The sequence below is a fragment of the Chlamydotis macqueenii genome, chromosome 2, assembly GCF_036417535.1.
Source record: "Chlamydotis macqueenii isolate bChlMac1 chromosome 2, bChlMac1.mat, whole genome shotgun sequence".
NCBI lineage: Eukaryota > Metazoa > Chordata > Aves > Otidiformes > Otididae > Chlamydotis > Chlamydotis macqueenii.
In genome coordinates, this window is record NC_141557.1 from 152,352,565 (window position 1) to 152,373,362 (window position 20,798).

Sequence of the window (20,798 nt, forward strand, 5' to 3'; positions counted from 1 at the left end):
TAAACTCGGGCTGCAGGACGGGGCCGTCCCTCAGGACTGACCAGCGCTGGGACCAGCACTGCCGCCCCCTCATCCTTTGAGCTGTTCGCCCTCAGCCTCCTGTCCTCCGCAGCCGGGCAGGCCTCGAACTGAGCACGGGAGACCGCGGTGCCGCCGCCCCCCGCCTCCCACCCGCCGTCCCCGGTGCCCCCGCCGCCCGCTCAGGCACCTGCTCCCCTCGCAGCGCGCATGCGCGGCCCCCTTGAGGCAGCGGCACGGGAACGGAGGGAGCGGGCAAGCGGCAACGCCCCCCCCAACCCTCATCCCGTGACCATGGCAACGCCAGCGCTCCCGCCCCTCCCTTCTCCGTCGTCACATCGCCCTAGGAGCCCGGCGGGGGCAAGCCCCGCCTGCTTCCCGCTCGGATTGGACGCCTGGCCATAGCGCCATCTCGGCATAGCACCGCCGATTGGCCAGATGCCGCTGAGGCACGGGGCGCGCGGTACCCAGAAGGAGGCGGAGGCGGTTGCTCATTAGCATAGCCCCGCCCCCCGCCGGCCGGCGCGCTCGCTCGCTCCCCCCTCCCATCCCCTTGCGTTCGCGGGGGGCTCGTTCTGAAGCGCCGCCGGGACGCGGGGCGCCGGGCGGGAAACGGGGTCGGGGACGGGGCCGGCGAGGGTGGAGGCAGCGCCGCGTCCTCCCTCCGTGCGGCGGCTGCGGGGCCCTGCCACGAGCAGGTAGAGCATCAGCCGCGGCCCCACCCTGCGGGGCGTGAGCCTTCCTCCACGCGAGCCGCTCGACCGGTGCGTCACGGGCGGCCGGGGCAGCCCCCTCCCCGCGCCCTCACCTCACTCACCGGGCGTGGAGGCTTCGGCAGCATCGCCGCCAACGGCTGCGCATCCCGCCCGGCAGCCGAGGCGGGGCTGGGCACGGCGAAGGGGTGACTGCGGGCCGCGGCGGGGGCGAGCTCCAGCTCCAGCGTGTGGCGGGCGGCGTCCTGCATTTCCTTAAGGTGTTGTGGCTTTTAAGAAGACGCTTCATACCTTTTTTTTTTTTTTTTTTTTTTTTTTTTTTGCGTTTTTGGAATCTCTCTGGGCTCCTGTGGCAGCCCGGCGAAGTGAGGCTTGTTCCTCTACAGGGTTTTGTGGAGCTCCTTGTTTTTCCATTGAGATCTCCCTCCCTTCCATTGCAAAGGAAGTCTTTGCGTGTCTGTACTTTTTTTTTTTCCATACCTTGCACAAAACCCCGTTTTGGGCAGCATCCATTGACGGAAAATCTTTGGAGGAAGCAACCAGCAACAGTGACCAGTCCCCTCAGGATGTGGACCTTTCTGGGTATTGCCTCCTTCATCTACGTGTATAAAAAGTGCGGAGACCTCATGACTTACGCTAATAAGGAGGTGCTGCTCTCCGCGTTAGTGTTTTTCTCCCTCGGCTTGCTGCTGTCCTACAGGTACCACTTCAGGGGGCCCAAGCAGCAGCAGCAGCGGAAAGCCCACCTGGGGATGCTCTCTGATGTTCTCTCAGCTTTACCGCTTGTTGGCTTCTTCTGGGCCAAACCCACCCCGGGATCTCAACAAGTTGAACAACCCAAATCCAGAAAGGTAGGTCCAATTCAGACTTGTCTGTGGGGCGCAATGTTGGCCTGCGGTTCCCTCCGGCCACTCACTCTCTGCGCTGGTGAGGGAAAGGCGCTCAGAAAGGGTTGGAGAGGGTTTGTCTTTAGATGCTGGATGTCTGGTTTGTCCTGTCTTGCATTAGTTTTGAATTACAACAGAAACAGTGAAACTTATTTCAGTGATAGAGCTGGGGTTTTGTAGAGTCAAATCAAAGGTAAGTGTTTGAATAAAGAATTGTAGTACAGGATTATTATACCAGCTGAAAATAATCTTCAATTGCCAGTCTGTTGTAGAGATGAAGGACTAGACTATCTCTTCTATGAGGAAAGGTTGAGAGAGCTGAGACTATTGAGCCTGGAGAAGAGAAGGCTGGAGGAGATCTCATCAATGTATGTAAAAACCTGAAGGGAGGCTGCAAAGAGGACAGAGTCAGGCTCTTTCCCAGAGGTGCCCCCTGCCAGGACCAGAGGCAGTGGGCGCAGACTGAAACACAGGAGGTTCCATCTGAACATCAGGAAACAGTTTTTTACTCTCAGGGTGGCCGAGCACTGGCACAGGTTACCCAGAGAGGTGGTTGGCTCTCTGTCCTTCAAGATGTTCAAGACTCAACTGGATATGGTCCTGGGCAGCCTGGTCTAACTGACCCTGCTTGAATGTGGGCTTTGGACCAGGTGACCTCCAGAGGTCACTTCCAACCTCAGCCATTCTTTTGTTCTTGATTAGCTTCCTAATACTTCTGTGTAAAACACATTTGTTTAGACAATTGCAGATAGTGTTATTTGGAAATTATTGCTAAGCTATTGCTTGTACAATAGCTACAGGACCTGAGCTTAGACCAGCAGGTCAAGGGAGGTGATTCTCCCCCTCTACTCCGTTCTTGTGAGACCCCACCTGGAGTACTGCATCCAGCTCTGGAGCCCCCAACATAAGGACATGGACCTGCTGGAGCAAGTCTAGAGGAGGGCCATGAAGATGATCAGAGGGCTGGAGCACCTCTCCTATGAGGACAGGCTGAGAGAGTTGGGGCTGTTCAGCCTGGAGAAGAGAAGGCTCCCAGGAGACCTTATAGCAGCCTTCCAGTACCTAAAGGGGGCTTATGGGGAAGATGGGGAGAGACTTTTTAGCAGGGCCTCTTGTGAAAGGATGAGGGGTAATGGTTTTAAAATAGAAGGAGGTAGATTCAGACTGGATGTAAGGAAGAAATTTTTTACAGTGAGGTTGGTGGAACATTGGAACAAGTTGCCCAGAGAGGTGGTGGAAGCCCCATCCCTGGAAATGTTCAAGGCTAGGCTGGATGAGGCTCTGAGCAACCTGATCGAGTTGGGGATGTCCCTGCTCCTTGCAGGGGGGTTGGACTAGATGACCTTTGAAGGTCCCTTCCAACCCTAACCATTCTATGATTCTGTGATCATCAGTCTGTCCCCTGAGCCCACAGAGAGGCTTGCTGTGAGACAGTGGAGAGAGCTGGAGTCCTGCCATCTAAGGCTACCGACTGGACGTTCGCATTGAGTACATCTGTGGGTCGGCACTGTTTGGCTTCTTTCCTGTGTGCTTCTGGGCATTTTCAGCTGGGCACTGATTCCTTGCATAAAAGAACTTGAAACTATTTTTGGCTGCAAGTCAAAGGTTCTGGATTTTTATTTTTTTTGTCTGGTAAAGCCTGCCTTTGCCCTAATTTCTTGTATTATATGAGTTCACATAGTTTTGCATGCCCTTGCTGCCTTGTAGATACAAACGTGACACTGTGCTGCTAGAAATCCTGGTGTCAGTGTTGTTCTGGGCAGTTGTTTCACTGATGCAATCGTATTTTTACCACTGTCAGCACTGTAGTGCTGAGGCATTTGTGAAAGAGTGAATTGGACTCTATTCTACCAGCTGGAGAAATGACTTGCAGGTTTGCACTGAAATTGCCCTTACAACTTTTTTTCACATTTCAAGTGTATGTGATTAGATGCTGTTGGGAAAGTACTATAACATGGCCGGTCTTCAGGTACCAGTTTATATGTTAACTGACACGTAATCTGATATATGTCAATTCTTAAAAGTAGGTGAATGGTAATTTTGCCTATACTTTTGACTGTCTGATGAGTTTTCATTTCAGGACCACTTCTTTACAACATTTCCCAGGTAGCTGCTTCTGCTGACACTTTTCCATGCTGAGTATTACCATAAGCTGTTATTTTGGTAGGTAGGTTCACTTACAGTATAATTAAAGAGAAATACATTTTCCAGTGAATCTGATAACTTTTAAATTGCAAAGTGCTAAGGCCTCCATGTAATTGTAGCCAGTATGAAGGCATTGATGTGTTACTTTACAGACCAATAATATAGGACAGCCTTACTGCCTTTTATAGGAACTTGACTTTCAGACTCTCTGAGATGTTAGTGGTTTGTTTTTGGTCAGCAGAGCAGTTTTAAGCAAGTGTCTTGATTTTATTTGAGGTCGTGTTGTTTTTTCTTTTTCTGCCTGTTCTGTTTTTCTTGCATTTTAGAGTTCAACTGATTTCATTTTGGACAAAACTAAACGGGAAGGTGCTCTTCAACTACCAATGCACTCTCAGTTCCCTGGGTCAAAGTAGAACTAGCCCAAAGTCAGCTCTCTGACAAGGTTATGGTACAGATAATTTGGCACATGTAACTTTGCTGGCTTTCTTTTCTAAAGGGTAAAAGAGAAGTAAACTCCTCGGATGTATATCTGACAGAGACTGCTCCAAATGCAACATTGTCACCCCAATACGATCCAGAAATTATCATTGTGGGATCAGGTGTCCTTGGTTCTTCCTTGGCCACAGTGCTCTCGAGGGATGGAAGAAAGGTGACTGTGATAGAGAGGGATCTCAAAGAACCTGACAGGATAGTTGGAGAACTGTTGCAACCTGGAGGTTTTAATGCACTTAGAGACTTGGGTCTTGAAGGTGAGTGCATTTTGAAATTTAAATATATCTATAACACAACAGTTATTGCACCCAATTGTGATTTAGAAAAATCATGCTTACAGGCAAAATGAAGAAATACATTATCTACACTTAATATTTGAATTAAAATTGCTTGCGTATTTCTAGTCTGCCATTTTGAAAATATTCATTCTGTAACGTGTGTTTTGATTAAATAAATTGGACTCTATGTAAATGAATACTTTTAATACACAATTAAGCTTTCCTAAAGACTTTTTAAAACTCATCTATTGACTTGTATTTTGCAGATACAGTAGAAGGTATTGATTCACAAATAGTAAATGGTTACATAATTCATGACATAGAGAGCAAGTTGGAGGTTGAAATTCCTTATCCAACATCTGAAGAAGGCCGCGTAGCCAGCGGAAGATCTTTTCATCATGGCCAGTTCATCATGGGTCTCCGAAGGGCAGCTATGGCAGAGCCCAAGTGAGTCACCTTGTGAACGTCACAGTTAGAATGCAGAGATGCAGAAGTACTGTTCCCAGTATCTGTGAGATTCCTTAACTGTTTTGCTCTGTCCCAACACAGAGGACTCCAATGAACAAGACAGAGAAAGTTACGGTCTCTGATTTCTGTGGACGTGTTCATAAGTTGCATATACATTATATATTAGCCTTTGGGACAACTTAATCTTTAAACTACAGAAATAGGGGGTTAAAATATTAGGCAAGGTACTGGCCCATCCATGTGAGAGAACAGTTCAAGGGTAAAGGATTGACTCTCCTATTGATTCTTTGTTTTGGCATTTTACCAGAAAAATCAACTTCTTCTCACTGAGCAATGCATAGAACTTCTTTGGTCAAGAAATGAGTGGCAAATCTGGTATAATTTCTTAGAATCATAGAATGGTTTGGGTTGGAAGGGACCTTTAAAGGTCATCTAGTCCAGCTCTCCTGCAGGGACACTTATTTCTTCCACTAATGTTATCTGTGATGCCAGAAGTCAAGCTTATTTTACATTTGTGTATTGTTCTGTTTTTTTTTTTTCTGATAACAAGAAGTCAAGCAAAATAACTGGAAAGGAATACTAAATGGAAGTAGCTCTTTTCAGTTACTAACTTTTGTTTTTCAGATTTTTTAAGACACCTTCTCTTCCTAATGAAATAAAAATAAGTGTCTGGTATTTCTTCTTTAACTGATTTTTTTTTCTTTTATACAAGAGATGAGAAGGAATTTTTTTATTGAAACATAATAGATTCTAGATGCTATTTTCTGTGGGATGTTGTTTTGTATTGTCTTCCCCTTCCCTCCCCCCCCATAGTGATTACAAGGGAAACATGCATGGCATTATCTTTTTACCTTACATGTCTTTATTCTGAACTGGAAAATTGCTTTCTCCTATCATATCATATGAATTATTAAAATTAGCACTAAAAGATAGCAGCTCTGTAGTACAGTTAAAATTAATGACAACTGCATTTACTGGCTATAAAAGCTAAAGCTTTCTTGTTGGGGCTTCCAGTTCAGTGAAATCTGGGCACTTGTTAGTTCAATTTCTAGAAAACTCCAGTAGCTCTACACAGTCTTTGAAGAAGAAACTTACAAAACCTATGTTTTTGACGTGAATTCGATTCTTTCCCCTTTTTCTGTGCTCTCTTTAATGTTCATTTTGTGTGTGTTTGCTTTCCATTTTAATTGTAGCATAGAAAACTGCATTTTAAATGAAGGTACAGGAGACATCAAGACTTAATAGTGCCACGAGGCTTTGTTTTTAATCTCGTAACTTGTGAAAATATAGAGGATAATTATTACCAATTAATTTATCCTGTTTATAAGTGCTAGGCAATATGAATTTGTTTCAGATGAGTAAAATTAATTTTGCAGAGGAAGGAGGTAAGGCATCATTAGTTAATTATCTTTATAGTCAGTGGCGACTAGAAAAGGAAGGGAGCACTTAGATAACTGAAATGACAACTGTAAAAGAAATCTAAAAGGTGGTAGGATCTGCAGAACTCTGATTCAGCTCACGTCAACCTGACAGGTTGCTGCCCTCCCTTCCTGTTGAAGTTTCTGTTAGTGTGCTTACGCATAACCATTCATATTTTGGTATGGCAAACCTGCCTGTTACCTGGCAAATTAAGCCTCTCATGATGTGCTCTGAAATTTTTCTGCTGGCTGACGTGTAGAAAAGACATGAGTTCAATTGTTCGTGTTACCTCTGAGAACCTAAAATATCAAGCTGTGGTATTCTCATGTGGACCTTTTCCTCATTTCTCCAAGTTGTGGAATTCCATCTGGATATGAAAATATCTGTGAGGGAGGAGTGTCCATTTCGAGCTGCTAAGTCTGAACTGCTGGCATCAGGTCTAACAGCTCAGACCCAGCAAGGGATCTAAGTTTACAGAGATTTAATTTGTGAACCCCAAACAGCTCTGGTGGGGAGATAGAAGTAAGGGATTCAGTTCAAACTCCAAACATAAGTATTAGCAGAACTTTAAAAGCATAAATAGCAAAAAAAGAAAGTGTATAGAATGGAGTATTTGGAGTATTTCAGTTGGAAGGGATGTACAACGATCACCTAGTCCAGCTACCTGACCAATTCAGGACTGACCAAAAGTTAAAGCATGTTGTTAAGGGCATTGTCCCAATGCCTCTTAAACACCAATAGGCTTGGGGCATTGACAACCTCCCTAGGAAGCCTTTTCCAGTGCTTGAACACCCTCTTGGTAAAGAAATACCTCCTAATGTCCAGTCTAAACCTCCCCTACCACAGTTTTGAACCACTCCCGTGTATCCTATCACTGGATACCAGGGAGAAGAGATCAGCACCTCCCTCTCCACTTCTCCTCCTCAGGAAGTATCCTGAATTTCTTAACTGCGAAACTAGATGTCTCTGTCCTAAACAGGTTAGATTATTTTGGACTACTCTGAGAATCAGATACTTCACTTTACTGCATGTACATGTTAAGTGTTTTGAAGTGCTGCTTCTGATCTCGCTCCTGAGTTCTGCTTGGCGTTAGGTCTCACCCACACTGGCAGCATTTCCCGGCGGTTAGCAGTGATGATTCAGTCGGCTGCCTGATTTCTGAGCGTTCTTAGGTGTCAGACTCAACTCTGCATTTCTCACGTGGCAATGAAACACCTGAAGCACAACTGGGGATTCTGCAAAGTGGTAGGGTGTTTAAGATACACACTACACATTTAGAATATTCTCAAGTATCAAAGCAAATGGTAGTGTTGAACTGAAATTAATGACAAGCACTTTTTGATATTTAATGTGGCTTCTGAAAGTGGTCAAGAACACATATGAATCTAAATTTTAAACTAAGTATCTGAGTCAGCAAGACAAGATTAGTGAAAAACTGGTTTTCCTTCTGTGCCTAGTGCCTTCAAATGCTGACATCATTGATCCTCTTCCATTCTGTTCTAACTCCTCTATTTTATTTCAGTGCAAAATTCATTGAGGGAACTGTGTTACAGTTGCTAGAGGAAGATGACTGTGTCGTGGGTGTTCAGTACAAGGACAAAGAAACTGGAGATACTAAGGTGAGACAGTTTTCTGTTACGTTCTTTGTTAAACTATTGAGAGAATAGTGGGTTTTTATATATATGTTAACAATATAAAAATACATATATGTATAATTTTAAAAAACTCTACTGGTGCAGAAGTAATTTAGTTACCAAGAAAGCAAAAGCTTTAATAACAGGAGATTACTTTCTGGTGGATACCGTCCCAGCGTAAGCAATTTTTGTTACAACTTCCTGTGCAGCTTCTGCTTTCAGTGTCTCTGGAGAATTTAGTTCATTATTTATTTCAATATTCATATGTCTGGAGTTTAAAATCTTTTCAGACTTACTGGAGAAAAAGAGACTATATTAAGATTTGTGCTTTGCCTATTTGTGGTGGTCTACTTTTCCACATACACTTCCACCATCGACTGAGGTGTCTGAAAGTAAGAAGACAGGTGTCCGTTCATAGAGATGGCTCTGTCCAGTCCTTTCTTGGGTCACAGAAAAAGAGTTCTGGCCTATTTTAATTGCTTCACTGATTTGATTAATGTTCTTTGCCTCACTAATGCTAAACTGCTGGCTAAATGCTATGAAAGTGAACTTTGAATAACAACTTTAGAAAAGACCAGTCTACGTAGAACGTATGTCCTAACGTTCTGGATATACTGCCTGTTCTCTAGAAAAGCTAAATTTGTAGTCTCCTTTTTTGTTGACTTGAAAATGCCTTTGCTGCCTGAAGTTACGCAGCCAGTGTGTTCAGATGGGCTCTGACAGGGACAACAGGAATCTCCTGCCTACACTCTGCTGCCCTCCATACAAGATTGAGACAGTTCCTGCGTAGCTGGAAGATACTGCTCTGAACATCGCTAAAAAAAAACCTCTCATCTTTATGTCATTTAGAAATGGAAATGGTGATATAAAACCATATGTAAAAGAGCCTTTTAAAAGTACTTGCCCAAGGAGAGCTGGTTTTAGACCCTCCTCAGGCTAGCGGCATTTCAGCCCACTTGATGGCAGAATGCTGTAAGTAGGAAGCTGAAAGAGCTGAGTGGAAAGAAGATCGTTGGCCCCTCTTCAGGTAGCTGGAGGAAGTGGGAGTACAAAGTCCTGCTCCTTGGTCTCTCTTTAATATCATATAAAATGAATAAAACAACATTAGGAAATCCACTCTAGTAGAACAATCCATTGAATCACACATGGGTACTGGAAAGACAGGGTGTTTGGAGGCGGGGGAGACTTCGGGGGATGGGTGTTGTTTGGGGTTTTTTCCCCAAATCCAATTGGCTTCATCTTCCAGCAATATGAAAGGGGATGTTTTTTGTTTTGTTTTGTGGAGGAGAGCAGTGCATATTTTGCTTTGAGATTTATTTTTAAGCGTTACACATTTATGGACGATGTTGCAAGGTTAAGTATGACTTATTTGACTAGCAGTAAAATGAGCAGTGTCTTCCCCTGCATCTTTGACAGCATGGATTTTGTTCTTAAGGCTTTGAGTTTCCTATCTGTGTAATGGGGGTAAGCAAATTTGTGTTTTGCTTTGAATACTGAAATTCTGTGGCTAGAAAGAGCTGTATTATTTGCTGGCCTAGATCTCCTTTGATTGTACAAATCTAGCATAAGAAGCTCCTGCTAAACATTTATTCTGTGTTTCCCTACCTGTGACTTTTTATACTTGGGAAGCTACTTAGGGAAAAAAACAAAAAAAAAAGCCTGTTTGCATTCCTTAGCCTCCTTTCATAGAGAAGGGAGGCCGATCTATATTATGTGTTTGTGGTTTTCTGTTCTCCTTGGCCCCATTGTCCACCACATTACTTTTGAGATTTTTGTTCTCTTAAATGAGGTTGAAATTAGCCAGTATGCTAAAAATCAACTTATAAAATTTATCAAAACTGGGCAACTGAATAGGTTAAGTGTCTTATTATGTCAACTGTGGAAAAATTGTAGCATGAATGTTCAGTTCATTAGATACTACGAGATCCATATGGGCAGGTGTCCTTGCTCTAATTGCAGGAGTAATTAGAGCTTGCAGTCATCTGAGACAGGAATCCATAGAAGGAGGCTTTGTTAGCTCTGCTCAGGAGCTCACTTCTGTAAGCTCAGACACCATAAACATATATTATTTTACTCAGCTCTACTTTCATCTGATTTTGTTAGATTTCCTTTCACAGAGCAAAAGATTTAAGGATTGTGTGACACAAGTGACTTGAGTTCCTACTGCTTGTGGAGGAACCCATTCACATACTGCCTCACCAGATTCTTCCATCCAGTAGTAAAATATTTTCCAGGAAAACATGGCATGCTTTTTTTTGCCTTATTACTTACATCCTAAAAGCTTAAAAGGAAAACTACTTTTTTTTTCTGCTCATGACAAATGTATGAGATTATTGAAGGCCAAGGACTAATATAAATCTACAGTCATTTGTAGTTAAATCACTGAATATATACTGACATTGAAGGTAGGCAGAAGGAGACATCTACCTCTAAAGGCTTTCTAGTATAGTAATGTTGTTGTATTACCAAAACAGTAAAATGCTTTAAAATAAATTTTAATGATCAGAATAATTTGCTCATGTTAGGGAATAATGTGTGTGTTAAACGTTAGGAATTTGTGCATATGTTCAGGCTGAACCTACTCAGATTTTATTTTGTGTTTTGTCTAGATACATTATTTGTTTTTCTAGATCCTAAGTATACTAGGAACTGCTAAGAGTTACTGCTTGGTCCTTTAAAGAAGATCTTGGCATGCTTAGTGCATTTCAGTTTGTTACACTTCAGTTTTTGTTTAGTTGTGTATGCATGGTTCTTTAAAATTTCTTCTTCATTTTCTTTTTGCTCCTGAGGAGCCTTTGTGTTGGTTTTGCTTAGTGAGGGGGGGGGCTACGGTGGCAGCTCTGCAAGAAGCTGCTAGAAGTTACCCCTTTGTCCGGTAGACTCAGCTGGGCCTAGGACCAAACCAATTGGTGACACCTCTGTGATAATGTATTTAAGAAGGGGAAAAATAAAATTTAAAAAAAAGTGGAGAAGCAGAAGCAGGAACAGAGAGGGGGAGGCGCGAGCCTTGTGGGCCTTGCAGCCGTCACCCTCTGGCCTCCCACCTGGGCCCGACTCGCCTGGCCTGGCTGCAAGAAGTGGAGAGGAGATGAGATGTGAAGAGAACCTGAGAGATGTCTGTCTGAGTTGATTGTGAAGAATTTCTTGTGAGAGGAATGGCTGCAGACACCAAGGTCAGTGAAGAAGGAGGGGGAGGAGTAATGCTGCTCCTGGCAGAGATTCCCCTGCAGCCCGTGGTGCAGCCTATGGTGGAGCAGGTTGTCCCCCTGCAGCCCATGGAGGCCCACGGAGGAGCAGAGATCCACCTGCAGCCCATGGAAGACCCCACGCTGGGGCAGGTGGAGGCCTGAAGGAGGCTGTGGCCTGTGGAGGGCCTGTGCTGGGTCAGCTAGTTCTGGAGGGACTGCACCCCATGGAAACACAACCCGTGCTGGAGCAGGGGAGGAATGTGAGTTCTTCCCCTGAGGAGGAAGGAGCAATGGAAAGAGACAACTCGTTAACTGACCATAACCCCCATTCTGTCTCCCCCCTGTGCCACTCGGTAGGAGGAAGGAGGTAGAAGTAATTGAAATGAAGTTAAGCCTGGGAAGAGGGAAGGGTGGGGGAAAATTGTTTTTTGTTCTCTTCCTCGTTATCCTGCTTTGGTTTTATTAATAATAATAAATAAATTGTTTTCACCAAGTTGAGTCTGTTTTGCCTGTAACGGTAACTTTAAGGATCTCTCCCTGTCATTACCTCAAACCTTGAGCCTTTTTGTTATATTACCTCTCCCTGATTCCCTCAGAGTGTGTGTTGAGCGAGTGAGAGACTGTGTAGCTTGATCCCAAGCAGGGCTAAACTACGGCAGCATTATAGGCTGAAGGGAGTAATTACTCTACATTCTTGTGGCTTTTTTAATCCAAGTTCCTACACAGTTCCCATAACTATGTTATCTGATTGCATGTCTGAAAAATCTGGACTATATTGTTAGATCAGCTTTTAGAGCAAATAAAGCTAAATATGAATATGAGGAAGGAAAAAAATACTGTATTTCTTAATATATACATTATGAAAATGGTCTGTGGTCCTCTTACATGTTTATTGTTTTGTAGAACATCTAATGTGCAAAAGAAAACGAGAGCTTCAGAACAATGGGAAACAACTCCTAAGTAAAATTGAAAATGTCGTATCTTTTTTTTATTTTTTCTTTATGCTACAGGAACTTCATGCACCACTTACTGTTGTAGCTGATGGACTGTTCTCCAAGTTCAGAAAAAACTTGGTCTCCAACAAAGTTACTGTTTCATCCCATTTTGTTGGTTGCATTTTGAAGGTAACTTTTTTGTATAACACTATATAATTATGCCAGTGTGCTACCTCTTCTTAATGTGGGTCTGAATTTCCCTGAGTGTGTTGTTCTTTATCTTTTCCGACAGAAAAAAAAATGAGAACTATGCTTTTAGATATTTATCCAGCTGTTCTATGAGTTTCTGTCTCCCTTTGAGGAGTGCTTAGAAATTTTGTTCTCTGTTTTTAACTCTTAAATTATTGATGCATACTCTGTCCCAGCTCTAGGATAGCTGAACTTGCTATGTCAGACGTAATATATTTGATACAGTTACAGGTCAGATTTTCAACTCCTAAAACACTTCTAAGTTCCTTTGGCTTGGAGGAGCTTCAGCACTTTTTGGTCCCTAACCCAGTTACCACTGCCCAAGTGCTTCCTGTTGCTCTACTTTTTGAAAACACTTCTCTTGTTCATTTAAAGAGAAAAATAACACAAACTTAGTATGATATGGGATTTTATTTCAAAGTATTTCAGAAAATTATTTTGTATATCTGAAGTTTAATGTCCTGTCATAAATCAGTCTCAATCTTTCTCTTCCTTCTTCTCTTTTTAAGGATGCACCACAGTTTAAAGATAATTATGCTGAACTTGTTTTAGCTAAAACTAGTCCAGTGCTAATCTATCAGATTTCTTCAACTGAGACGCGGGTCCTTGTTGATATTCGAGGGGAAATGCCAAAAAATTTAAAAGAATACATGATTGAGAACATTCATCCACAACTACCTGGTAAGTCTAGAAATACTTCCATCCATAATTGCCACAATGAAATGTGCCAAAAAAGGCACATTTCATTGAATCCATTGAACTCTGTAGGCTTTTTCCATGTGTGCAGTTCCTGTTTCAGTAACCATTCGCTCTTCTTCAATTCCACATCACGTAGCAGTTTGTTCAGCTCACATCTGTGAGGTTAGCCATTCAGAAGGATTGTATCTCTAAGAAGAGGTTAAAATGGGTAGTGTGCAAATTATTTTAGACTCTAAGTAGTGTAACTAAAATATTTGTTTTTTGCAGATCACTTAAAGGAGCCATTCTTAATAGCAGTTCAGAATGATCGTTTAAGGACTATGCCAGCCAGCTTCTTGCCTCCTTCAGCTGTAAACAAAAAAGGTGTGTATTGCGAAATAAAAGGAGGGAAAAAGGAATTATAAATTTCTTCTGGGACTTGGGGCTTTGTTATCATAGGCCTATATTTGTTGTTTTACACAACTGTTTCATAATTTTTCTCTGAAAAGTAATATTTTGAAAATGTGTACCTTGGCATAGTTTAACTGGAATGTTTATATTTACACCAGACTTAAAAATAAAGCAGGCACTGATTTTAAATTTAAATCACTCAATTGCTCAAGCTTATACAAGTATTGTCTTTTTAAGGAAATCTTGATTTTAAAGGGAAAGAAATTAACTTAAAAAGAGTGTGTGTGTGTATTCTTTGACACACACACATGCATAGCTATAGGGAAAAAATATTTTGATCTTTATAATCTTGAAAGCTTTTTTAAGCCTGTTCATTTAAAGACATCCTCTTTTTTTCCTTTCTATTTCCTTTTTTAATTTCTAGCTATTACTCATCTTATTTTCTCATGGGAATGAATTCTTAGTAAGTTTGTCTTTTTAAAAAAAAAAATTAGAGGATTTGAGTTCTAAGATTATTAATAGTCATGCAGTATCCCATTAATTTTTCTCTTCTACCTAGGTGTTCTTCTTTTAGGAGATGCATATAATATAAGACACCCTCTGACTGGTGGAGGAATGAGTGTTGTTTTAAATGATGTTAAAATATGGAGAAGTTTGCTCCAGGATATTCCAGACCTTTATGAAGATTCTGACATTCTTAAGGTGAAGCTTTATTTTGGACCTATTTTAGGCAGCTTTTGTTGCAATTTAATTGCACACTTTCAGGTTTTCTGCAACTCGGGGACGTGTAAGTTATTAGTGAGGCACAGCAGTTTTCACAGCTTTGATAAATCACAGGTTAGGCATTCACTAGTAAGCGGAGCTGTGATTTGTGTGTGCTGTGGTTGTGTGGCAAAAGGCAGATTCAAAACTGTGCTTACTGACCTGTTGTGTTTTGCTTAAGGAGACTGATGTGCTGTGTCTAGTCAGCAGGCTTTGCTAGTATAACCTGATATTCTCATACCAGTAGTGCATTTGTAGCATAGATTGATGTTAAATGGGGTGGCTTCGGACCATTACGCTTGTGTGAGTGGTGCTTAGAGAATGATGAGGGTGGGTACCGAGTTTTTCAAGATGCATCTCAATGCTCCGCGAGCCTCTTGACTGCTGCATTAATCTTACAAGAGTAAGTTAGAAGACATCTTTCTTTCCCAGGAATCAGCACCATCAGTGTGGATGCTAGGTTTATTTTTTCACTGAGATTTAGACTGAAAATTCTGACCAGTAGGCATATTTTCTTGACTAAATTACAGCTAGAATAATTATAGGCTACAAGTAAATAATTCAAGAAGTGTATCTGAAAATTGAGAAGCATGTAGAGGGACCCTGAATGTCAGGACAACACAGGACTTACCTGACCAAATGCAAATAGTTCCATCTCAGCTAGTCACCTCAGACTTCCAGTTATTTCCTACTTATTCTTGGTCAACAGAGAGAACTAAGTGTGTGTTATCCTTCAAGTTTCTGACCTACCCTAGCTACCTACTGTAGGATGAGATGAAGCACACTCTGAAACTACCTTTTTTTTTTCTCCCCCTACATTTTATGTAAGAGGAGCCTAGATAACCGGTTCGACAAGTTTCCAAAATTCCTTAAATGTCTTACCTTGGAACCAATTTCCTGTATTGCTAAATCCAGTCCACATTTTCTCAAGTATGACTCTTACCACCTCTTTGGGAATCTTTTGAATGCTCTTCTGTATTTACTGACAGAAGTACTTCTTTTTTCCCCTTTTCAGGCAAAAAGAACATTCTACTGGTCAAGAAAAAAATCTCATTCTTTTGTCGTGAATGTTCTTGCCCAGGCACTTTATGAACTCTTTGCTGCCACAGATGGTAAATATATTTTAAAGATAACTTCTGACTAATTACAACTTGGTAAATAAATATCCCTGAGGAGGGGATGTGTATTTGTATGAGTGTATGTCCATGTGTTTATGTGTATGTATGTATATAGATATATATAAAAAATATATCAGTCAAAGGATTTTAATGAGATGGCTTCTGTTCTCTGCCTGATTGTTTAGTTCTAGTGTTATGTAAACTGAGTTTCAGCAATATGAAGGCAAGTCTGGAGTTAGTGTTATAAAAACAAAACCAAAGAAAAACCCCATAAACAAAGGAAAAAACAGAAAACACTTGTTCTTGTGTCAGTTAACTCAAGAGTATGTAGATATTCTATAAGGCTATCCTTTACTTAAATAAAACTGGCTCAAAATTCAACTGAATTTAACAGAACAACAGCAACCAAAATACCAAAGTCCTGCATTTAGTATCATTGTTGTGTACACTGAAAAAGTTTTAGGTATCCATTGAATATATTTGTTGAGTAATTTTAATTCATTTTGTAGATTCCTTGCATCAGCTAAAGCAAGCCTGTTTCCATTACTTCCGACTTGGTGGCGAGTGTGTCTCGGGTCCTGTTGGATTGCTGTCTGTGTAAGTTCAGCGTGCTGGTAATAGCTAATGTGAGCTGGGTCAAGCATTGTGAGCCTCTGAGGATCTGCTCTGCTCCAAATCAGTCAGCTCTGCGCAGGGAGAATGGCCCACATGAGCCTATATTTATAGGATTATACTAAAGGTTGGAGCTATGTGTTTAAATGCTGACTCTTTTTTTTTCTTTCTAAAAAATGCCACTAAAAGCTGGAGAGACATTAGATGGCATGGGAGTTTGAATGGGGTTGAAGAGTCCAGGCTAGTGGAGGAGCTGGTGGAGATATTTCATGCTAAACAAGTTAGAGAATAGTGAGGGATGAGGTCTCCCATAAAAGAGCATAAGGAACAGGGAAATTGGTAACTATTAAGGAGTTTTGAATGACCCCTCAGAAACTAGTGAATGCACAAGAAATCATACTGCTCTGAACGTGCCAGAATGTGCGCATTTATATGTCTCCATTTTTGGAATCAGAGCTAAAACTGATAGAGCCTGTTGAGAATAATCCCCTGGGGGTTGATAAAGGCAGGCGCAAGCTACTGGAAGAGAAGAGAAAGCAGCAGCGTATGTTGGCTGTGCTGTGGAAGGGAATACAGAGTGCGTAGCAGCTCCAGGACAACCAAGTCTGTATTTTTCAGTCGAGATGGCAGGACCAGAGCTGCCTAAATCAGGAGGGAGTGTGTAATCTTGAGTGGAGATCTCTGTAAAGTTAAAACTTGTCAGTGCTTTCTGATTCTGTTTATTTACATGTTTTATCTATTTATTTTTAATACAGGTTATCTCCTAAACCAATGGTACTGATTGGCCACTTCTTTGCTGTGGCATTATACGCTGTTTATTTTTGCTTTAAGTCGGAGTCCTGGATCACCACGCCTCGAGCATTTTTCAGTAGTGGAGCTATTCTTTACCGGAGTTGCTCTATATTATTTCCACTTATTTACTCTGAAATGAAGCATTTAGTCTATTAAAATCCAGGGGGAAATGACTGGAGGAAGAAAACATGAAAATCACAATGCCTTCAAAATCTTTGGACGTGTACTATTTAATATTGTATTATGTTTTCTTCTCTCCACAATGCAATTTCCTTGATAAGGATTTAACTTAATATTGGTTTTGCTGTTATATACATATATATTATATGTAAATATAATTTTCTTGGCAATTAAAGTTCAAAAAGGAGTTAGCTGTTTGCAAGGATCATAATTAAGTGTTGACATGTGGTAGATAATTGCCAGTTTTGTCTGAATTTCGTTCCTTGCTTTATCCATTGCTGAGCGCACCACTAATACTAATAAACTGAAAAGTGAAAACTGTAAACCACATGCTGCTATTATCCTTCATGCTTTTTTCTGCTCACTAGTTCCATAGACTGTTTCTTCATTACTGTGAAATATTGTAACATTCTTGATTTGGGTTATTTCATTAGGATTTGCCTCTGTTCTTTTTCAGTTGCAGCTAAGGTACTAGTCTACTGACGCTTAAAAGGACACTGTAAAGGATTTCAGATCTTGAAGTGTCACCATATCTTTAACTTCAGTTATGGTTACAAGCTCCATGTTGCTCTTCTGAAGTCACTGTTTATACTAGAATTCATTTAAACCAGTAATAATCACATCATAGTTATGTTGGCTAGTGCATTGCACTCAGGTACTGAAAGCACATGTTTTTGAGAATTTCTTCCTATCTTACTTCCTTTTAAAGCTTTAGAGGTTTGGTTTTGTTTTGCTTGGTGTGTGTGCAACTGAAGTTTAACACTGCCACGAACTGAAGCACAGCAACAAACCATATCCACTGAAACAAATGTAGTCCAGGCTATTTCTAGTAGATATAGTAAAGTAATCTTTAATATGACTTCTAAAAATTCATGACAAGTACCACGAAAGTGTCCTTTTAATTCTTGGAGTATGTTTTTTTTTTTCCCCTGTAGAAATTACTGCATGCTACTAAAGAGTTTGTCTGTTACTGTTGGTCACTACTCCTCTCAATGTGGTTTCCTTTGTTCTTGTGTATTTTCATTTTTCTTTGCCTTTTTTTTGGTTGCTTTGTGTATCGCTGTATGGCTCTACTATTTTGGCTTCCCTAAACAATCACCCATCAGTGCAGCCAACGGTTTAAGAGAGCAGTAGCAGATTACGTTTTTCTGTACTGGCGGAACTTTGACGGTATCTTAAAAATGACAGATTGCATAAGCTGTATATAAACATACACTTTATGTTGATGGATATTTTATTTGGTGGATAGTTCAAATGACCTGTTCTTTTCCAGAAGCAAAAGTATGTATATTTTTCTAACCATTATCACTTTTGATACCCTCCTGAAATTACACGCGTTATGAATATGTCTATGTTTAAAATTTAGGGTAAAGTACTAATATTTTCAAATATCATTATATATGAACTAAATGATATCCCTTTAAGGGTACACAAAGTTTGCAGAATTTATACAAATGTTTTCCAAATTTGTGTCAATTTTGAAAATATTGATTAATTTTACATTTTCTATTTTTTTATATTATTTGCAGTCAGTCTCTTTAAAGTCAAGGATAAACAGTCCTCAGCCAAATACACATCTTCAGCTAATGTAGAAGTTACAATATCTGTAGATTGTTTTTGTTGTGTATCTCTGGTTAATGAGTTTTGTTAGGTCCTGATTTATCAGGAAATACCAGTGTGCTTAATTTACATGTATGTTTTTAAGCACTTTTTTCCTTTTATTTTCTTGAACTTAGTGCCTGGTTAAGTGTCTTGATGATCAGAGTAATGATCACTTGTTGGAAATTACTGTGAGGGAGAGAAAAATCTTGCATGTATGTGTAAGGAAGAGCAACCTGAAAATAGGACTTATAAAATGGTTACATGCCTGGCCCTCAGGACAAGATGAAGGACTTACTTTGAAGTATCAAACAAATGGGGATAATTTGGACGCAGGGCAGCACAGGGTGTGGGCTTCTAACTGAAATCACTGATGAGTTAAGTCTTCGGAAGTGTTTGCCAGCATTGGCTGGGCTCCTACTCCAGCCGGTCAGTGGCACACAGCAGCCTGGTGAAAAGTCTCAGGGTGAAATTTCAAGCTGCGCTCTGTAGTCCTTGGCAGCAGTGTTTTTCTTGGGGACACAGAGATTGGAGGACAGGGGGGAAAGTCATGAAAGAAGCAGTTCTTGAGCCAGATGAGAGTAAGAAGAGCAAAGCTGATAGTGAGTGGGCAATGTCCATAGGTAAAATGGCCGAAAATTGAATCTAACAACAGCTAATGCTAGCCACAGCATGCAGCAGATGGTCTGTAAGAATCCTGGTTTTAATTTTCTACACCTATAGGCAGCGAAGTAAAGAGATATGCCAGGAACGATGTGTCACAGGCACGAGTCAGAATCTGAGGAACACGATGCAGACATTTGATGCAACTTCTGAGTTGTCTGTGTATCTGCAAACTCTAAGGAGGTTAGTTCTAAGGATTTGTACACTGCAGCATTTAATACTCTCCTGTACCCTTAGCAGTGCACCTCGATAAGTGTTGTGGGCACATGAGACATGCATCATGCATGTGTGGTTATCCCTGTGTTCCTGGACTGCTGCAGCTGCAGCTAACTGGGAGAGCAGAGGGAGCAAGAGAAGCAGCTACATAGTGGTGAGATTGTGGTTGGTGACATAGTGCAGGAGTGTGCAAACTTGCTAGTGGTGGGGAGGAAAGAGGAAACCGTAATTGCATTCTCTGCTGGTAAGTGGTCCAGAGGCTTGTTCATAGGTGGGGTTCATACATGCAAGTGCCACATTTCTTGGAGCTTGTTTGAGAAATCTCTATCATGGAGGTTAAGTGTTCTTGTCTTCTGTTTTTTGTGGGTTTGGTTTGTCTAGAATAAGCCCTTTACAGGAAAATAGATGGGGCAATGAGACCTTTTTTTTAATTACAGCTTTAAAATGCGTGCTAGTGCAGGCATCTGGGTCGGATTTCGTGAGGAGCGATACCTGTTTGGGCTGTGCGTATGTTCAGTGCCTCCTCCAGTACAAGCAAGTAAAAAGCAGAGTAGTGGTGCCATTTTTCCTCCCACTTTCACTTTAATCACCTGGAACAAAGAGAAAGCACTTGATTAGTCCTGGATCAGCTCTTGGATTTTGTAATATATGACTTGATTGTGCGTCTGAGACAGTGGTAACATAATGTGATGTTAGAAATCTCAAGCATAATTACAGTGCCTCTCTTGGGAAGTGTATGAATAGGGGCTTAAATAGTCTGTTCTGCAACTGAAGAAAAGAGGAGCGTGTCATTTTCTGTAGATGTAAATGATTTGTTAATGATGTCTGAATAGCACTTGGAAGACTTTACACTTAAAACTGTCACATCGATATCTGCAGTACGCTCAGGGAAAAAACAGCAACAAGGAGCACATGCTATTCGTCATCTGTATTGCAGAAGCTCTTTCAGTTGAACAATAATTTGGTTTTGAAGAACCACACTTGCGTTTGGTTGTAATTAAGCTGTTCCAAAGTCCGTGCAACATCAGTGCTGTTACTAGGGTTTCCAAACTTCTGTGGAAATCCGAAAAAAGGGGATAATTAAAACAGATTGCTCTTCCCTCATAATGCCAGTTTCTGTGTTGTCTTTCTTCCTCATGCTTGCGTCGTATGCCTGATCTCTGCCTTCTCCCACTCAGTTTTCTGGTCCTTGCTCCACATTTGCAGCCAGAAGCATGCTGCAATACAGGACTCGGTGGCTGCACTGCAGAAAGGTCAGTTAGGAAAGATGCATTGCGCATGTTGGCTGTACTGGTTTCCCATGTGGAAGCTGTGACCCACACTATTTTTGAAATACAGGCT

General features: G+C 41.4%; 1 protein-coding gene across 1 annotated transcript; it reads left to right on the forward strand.

The window, feature by feature from the left end:
* Nucleotides 1–749: 749 nt before the first annotated feature.
* Nucleotides 750–20,564, forward strand: SQLE (squalene epoxidase). The gene is made up of 11 exons (XM_010120026.2): nt 750–1,582; nt 4,260–4,512; nt 4,800–4,980; nt 7,943–8,039; nt 12,253–12,366; nt 12,936–13,107; nt 13,393–13,488; nt 14,075–14,217; nt 15,293–15,389; nt 15,905–15,992; nt 16,763–20,564. Exons 1-11 carry the CDS (start codon nt 1,298–1,300, stop codon nt 16,953–16,955), a joined length of 1,719 nt encoding a protein of 572 aa, XP_010118328.2. The 5' UTR covers nt 750–1,297; the 3' UTR covers nt 16,956–20,564.
* The last annotated feature ends 234 nt before the right edge of the window (nt 20,565–20,798 follow it).

Excerpts from the sequence above, each read along its gene's own strand:
- SQLE (XM_010120026.2), top strand. The coding sequence starts at position 1,298 with ATGTGGACCTTTCTGGGTATTGCCTCCTTCATCTACGTGTATAAAAAG. Across the intron at positions 1,583-4,259 it reads AACAACCCAAATCCAGAAAG|GGTAAAAGAGAAGTAAACTC; the intron begins GTAGGTCCAATT and ends TCTTTTCTAAAG. Across the intron at positions 13,489-14,074 it reads TTCAGCTGTAAACAAAAAAG|GTGTTCTTCTTTTAGGAGAT; the intron begins GTGTGTATTGCG and ends TCTTCTACCTAG.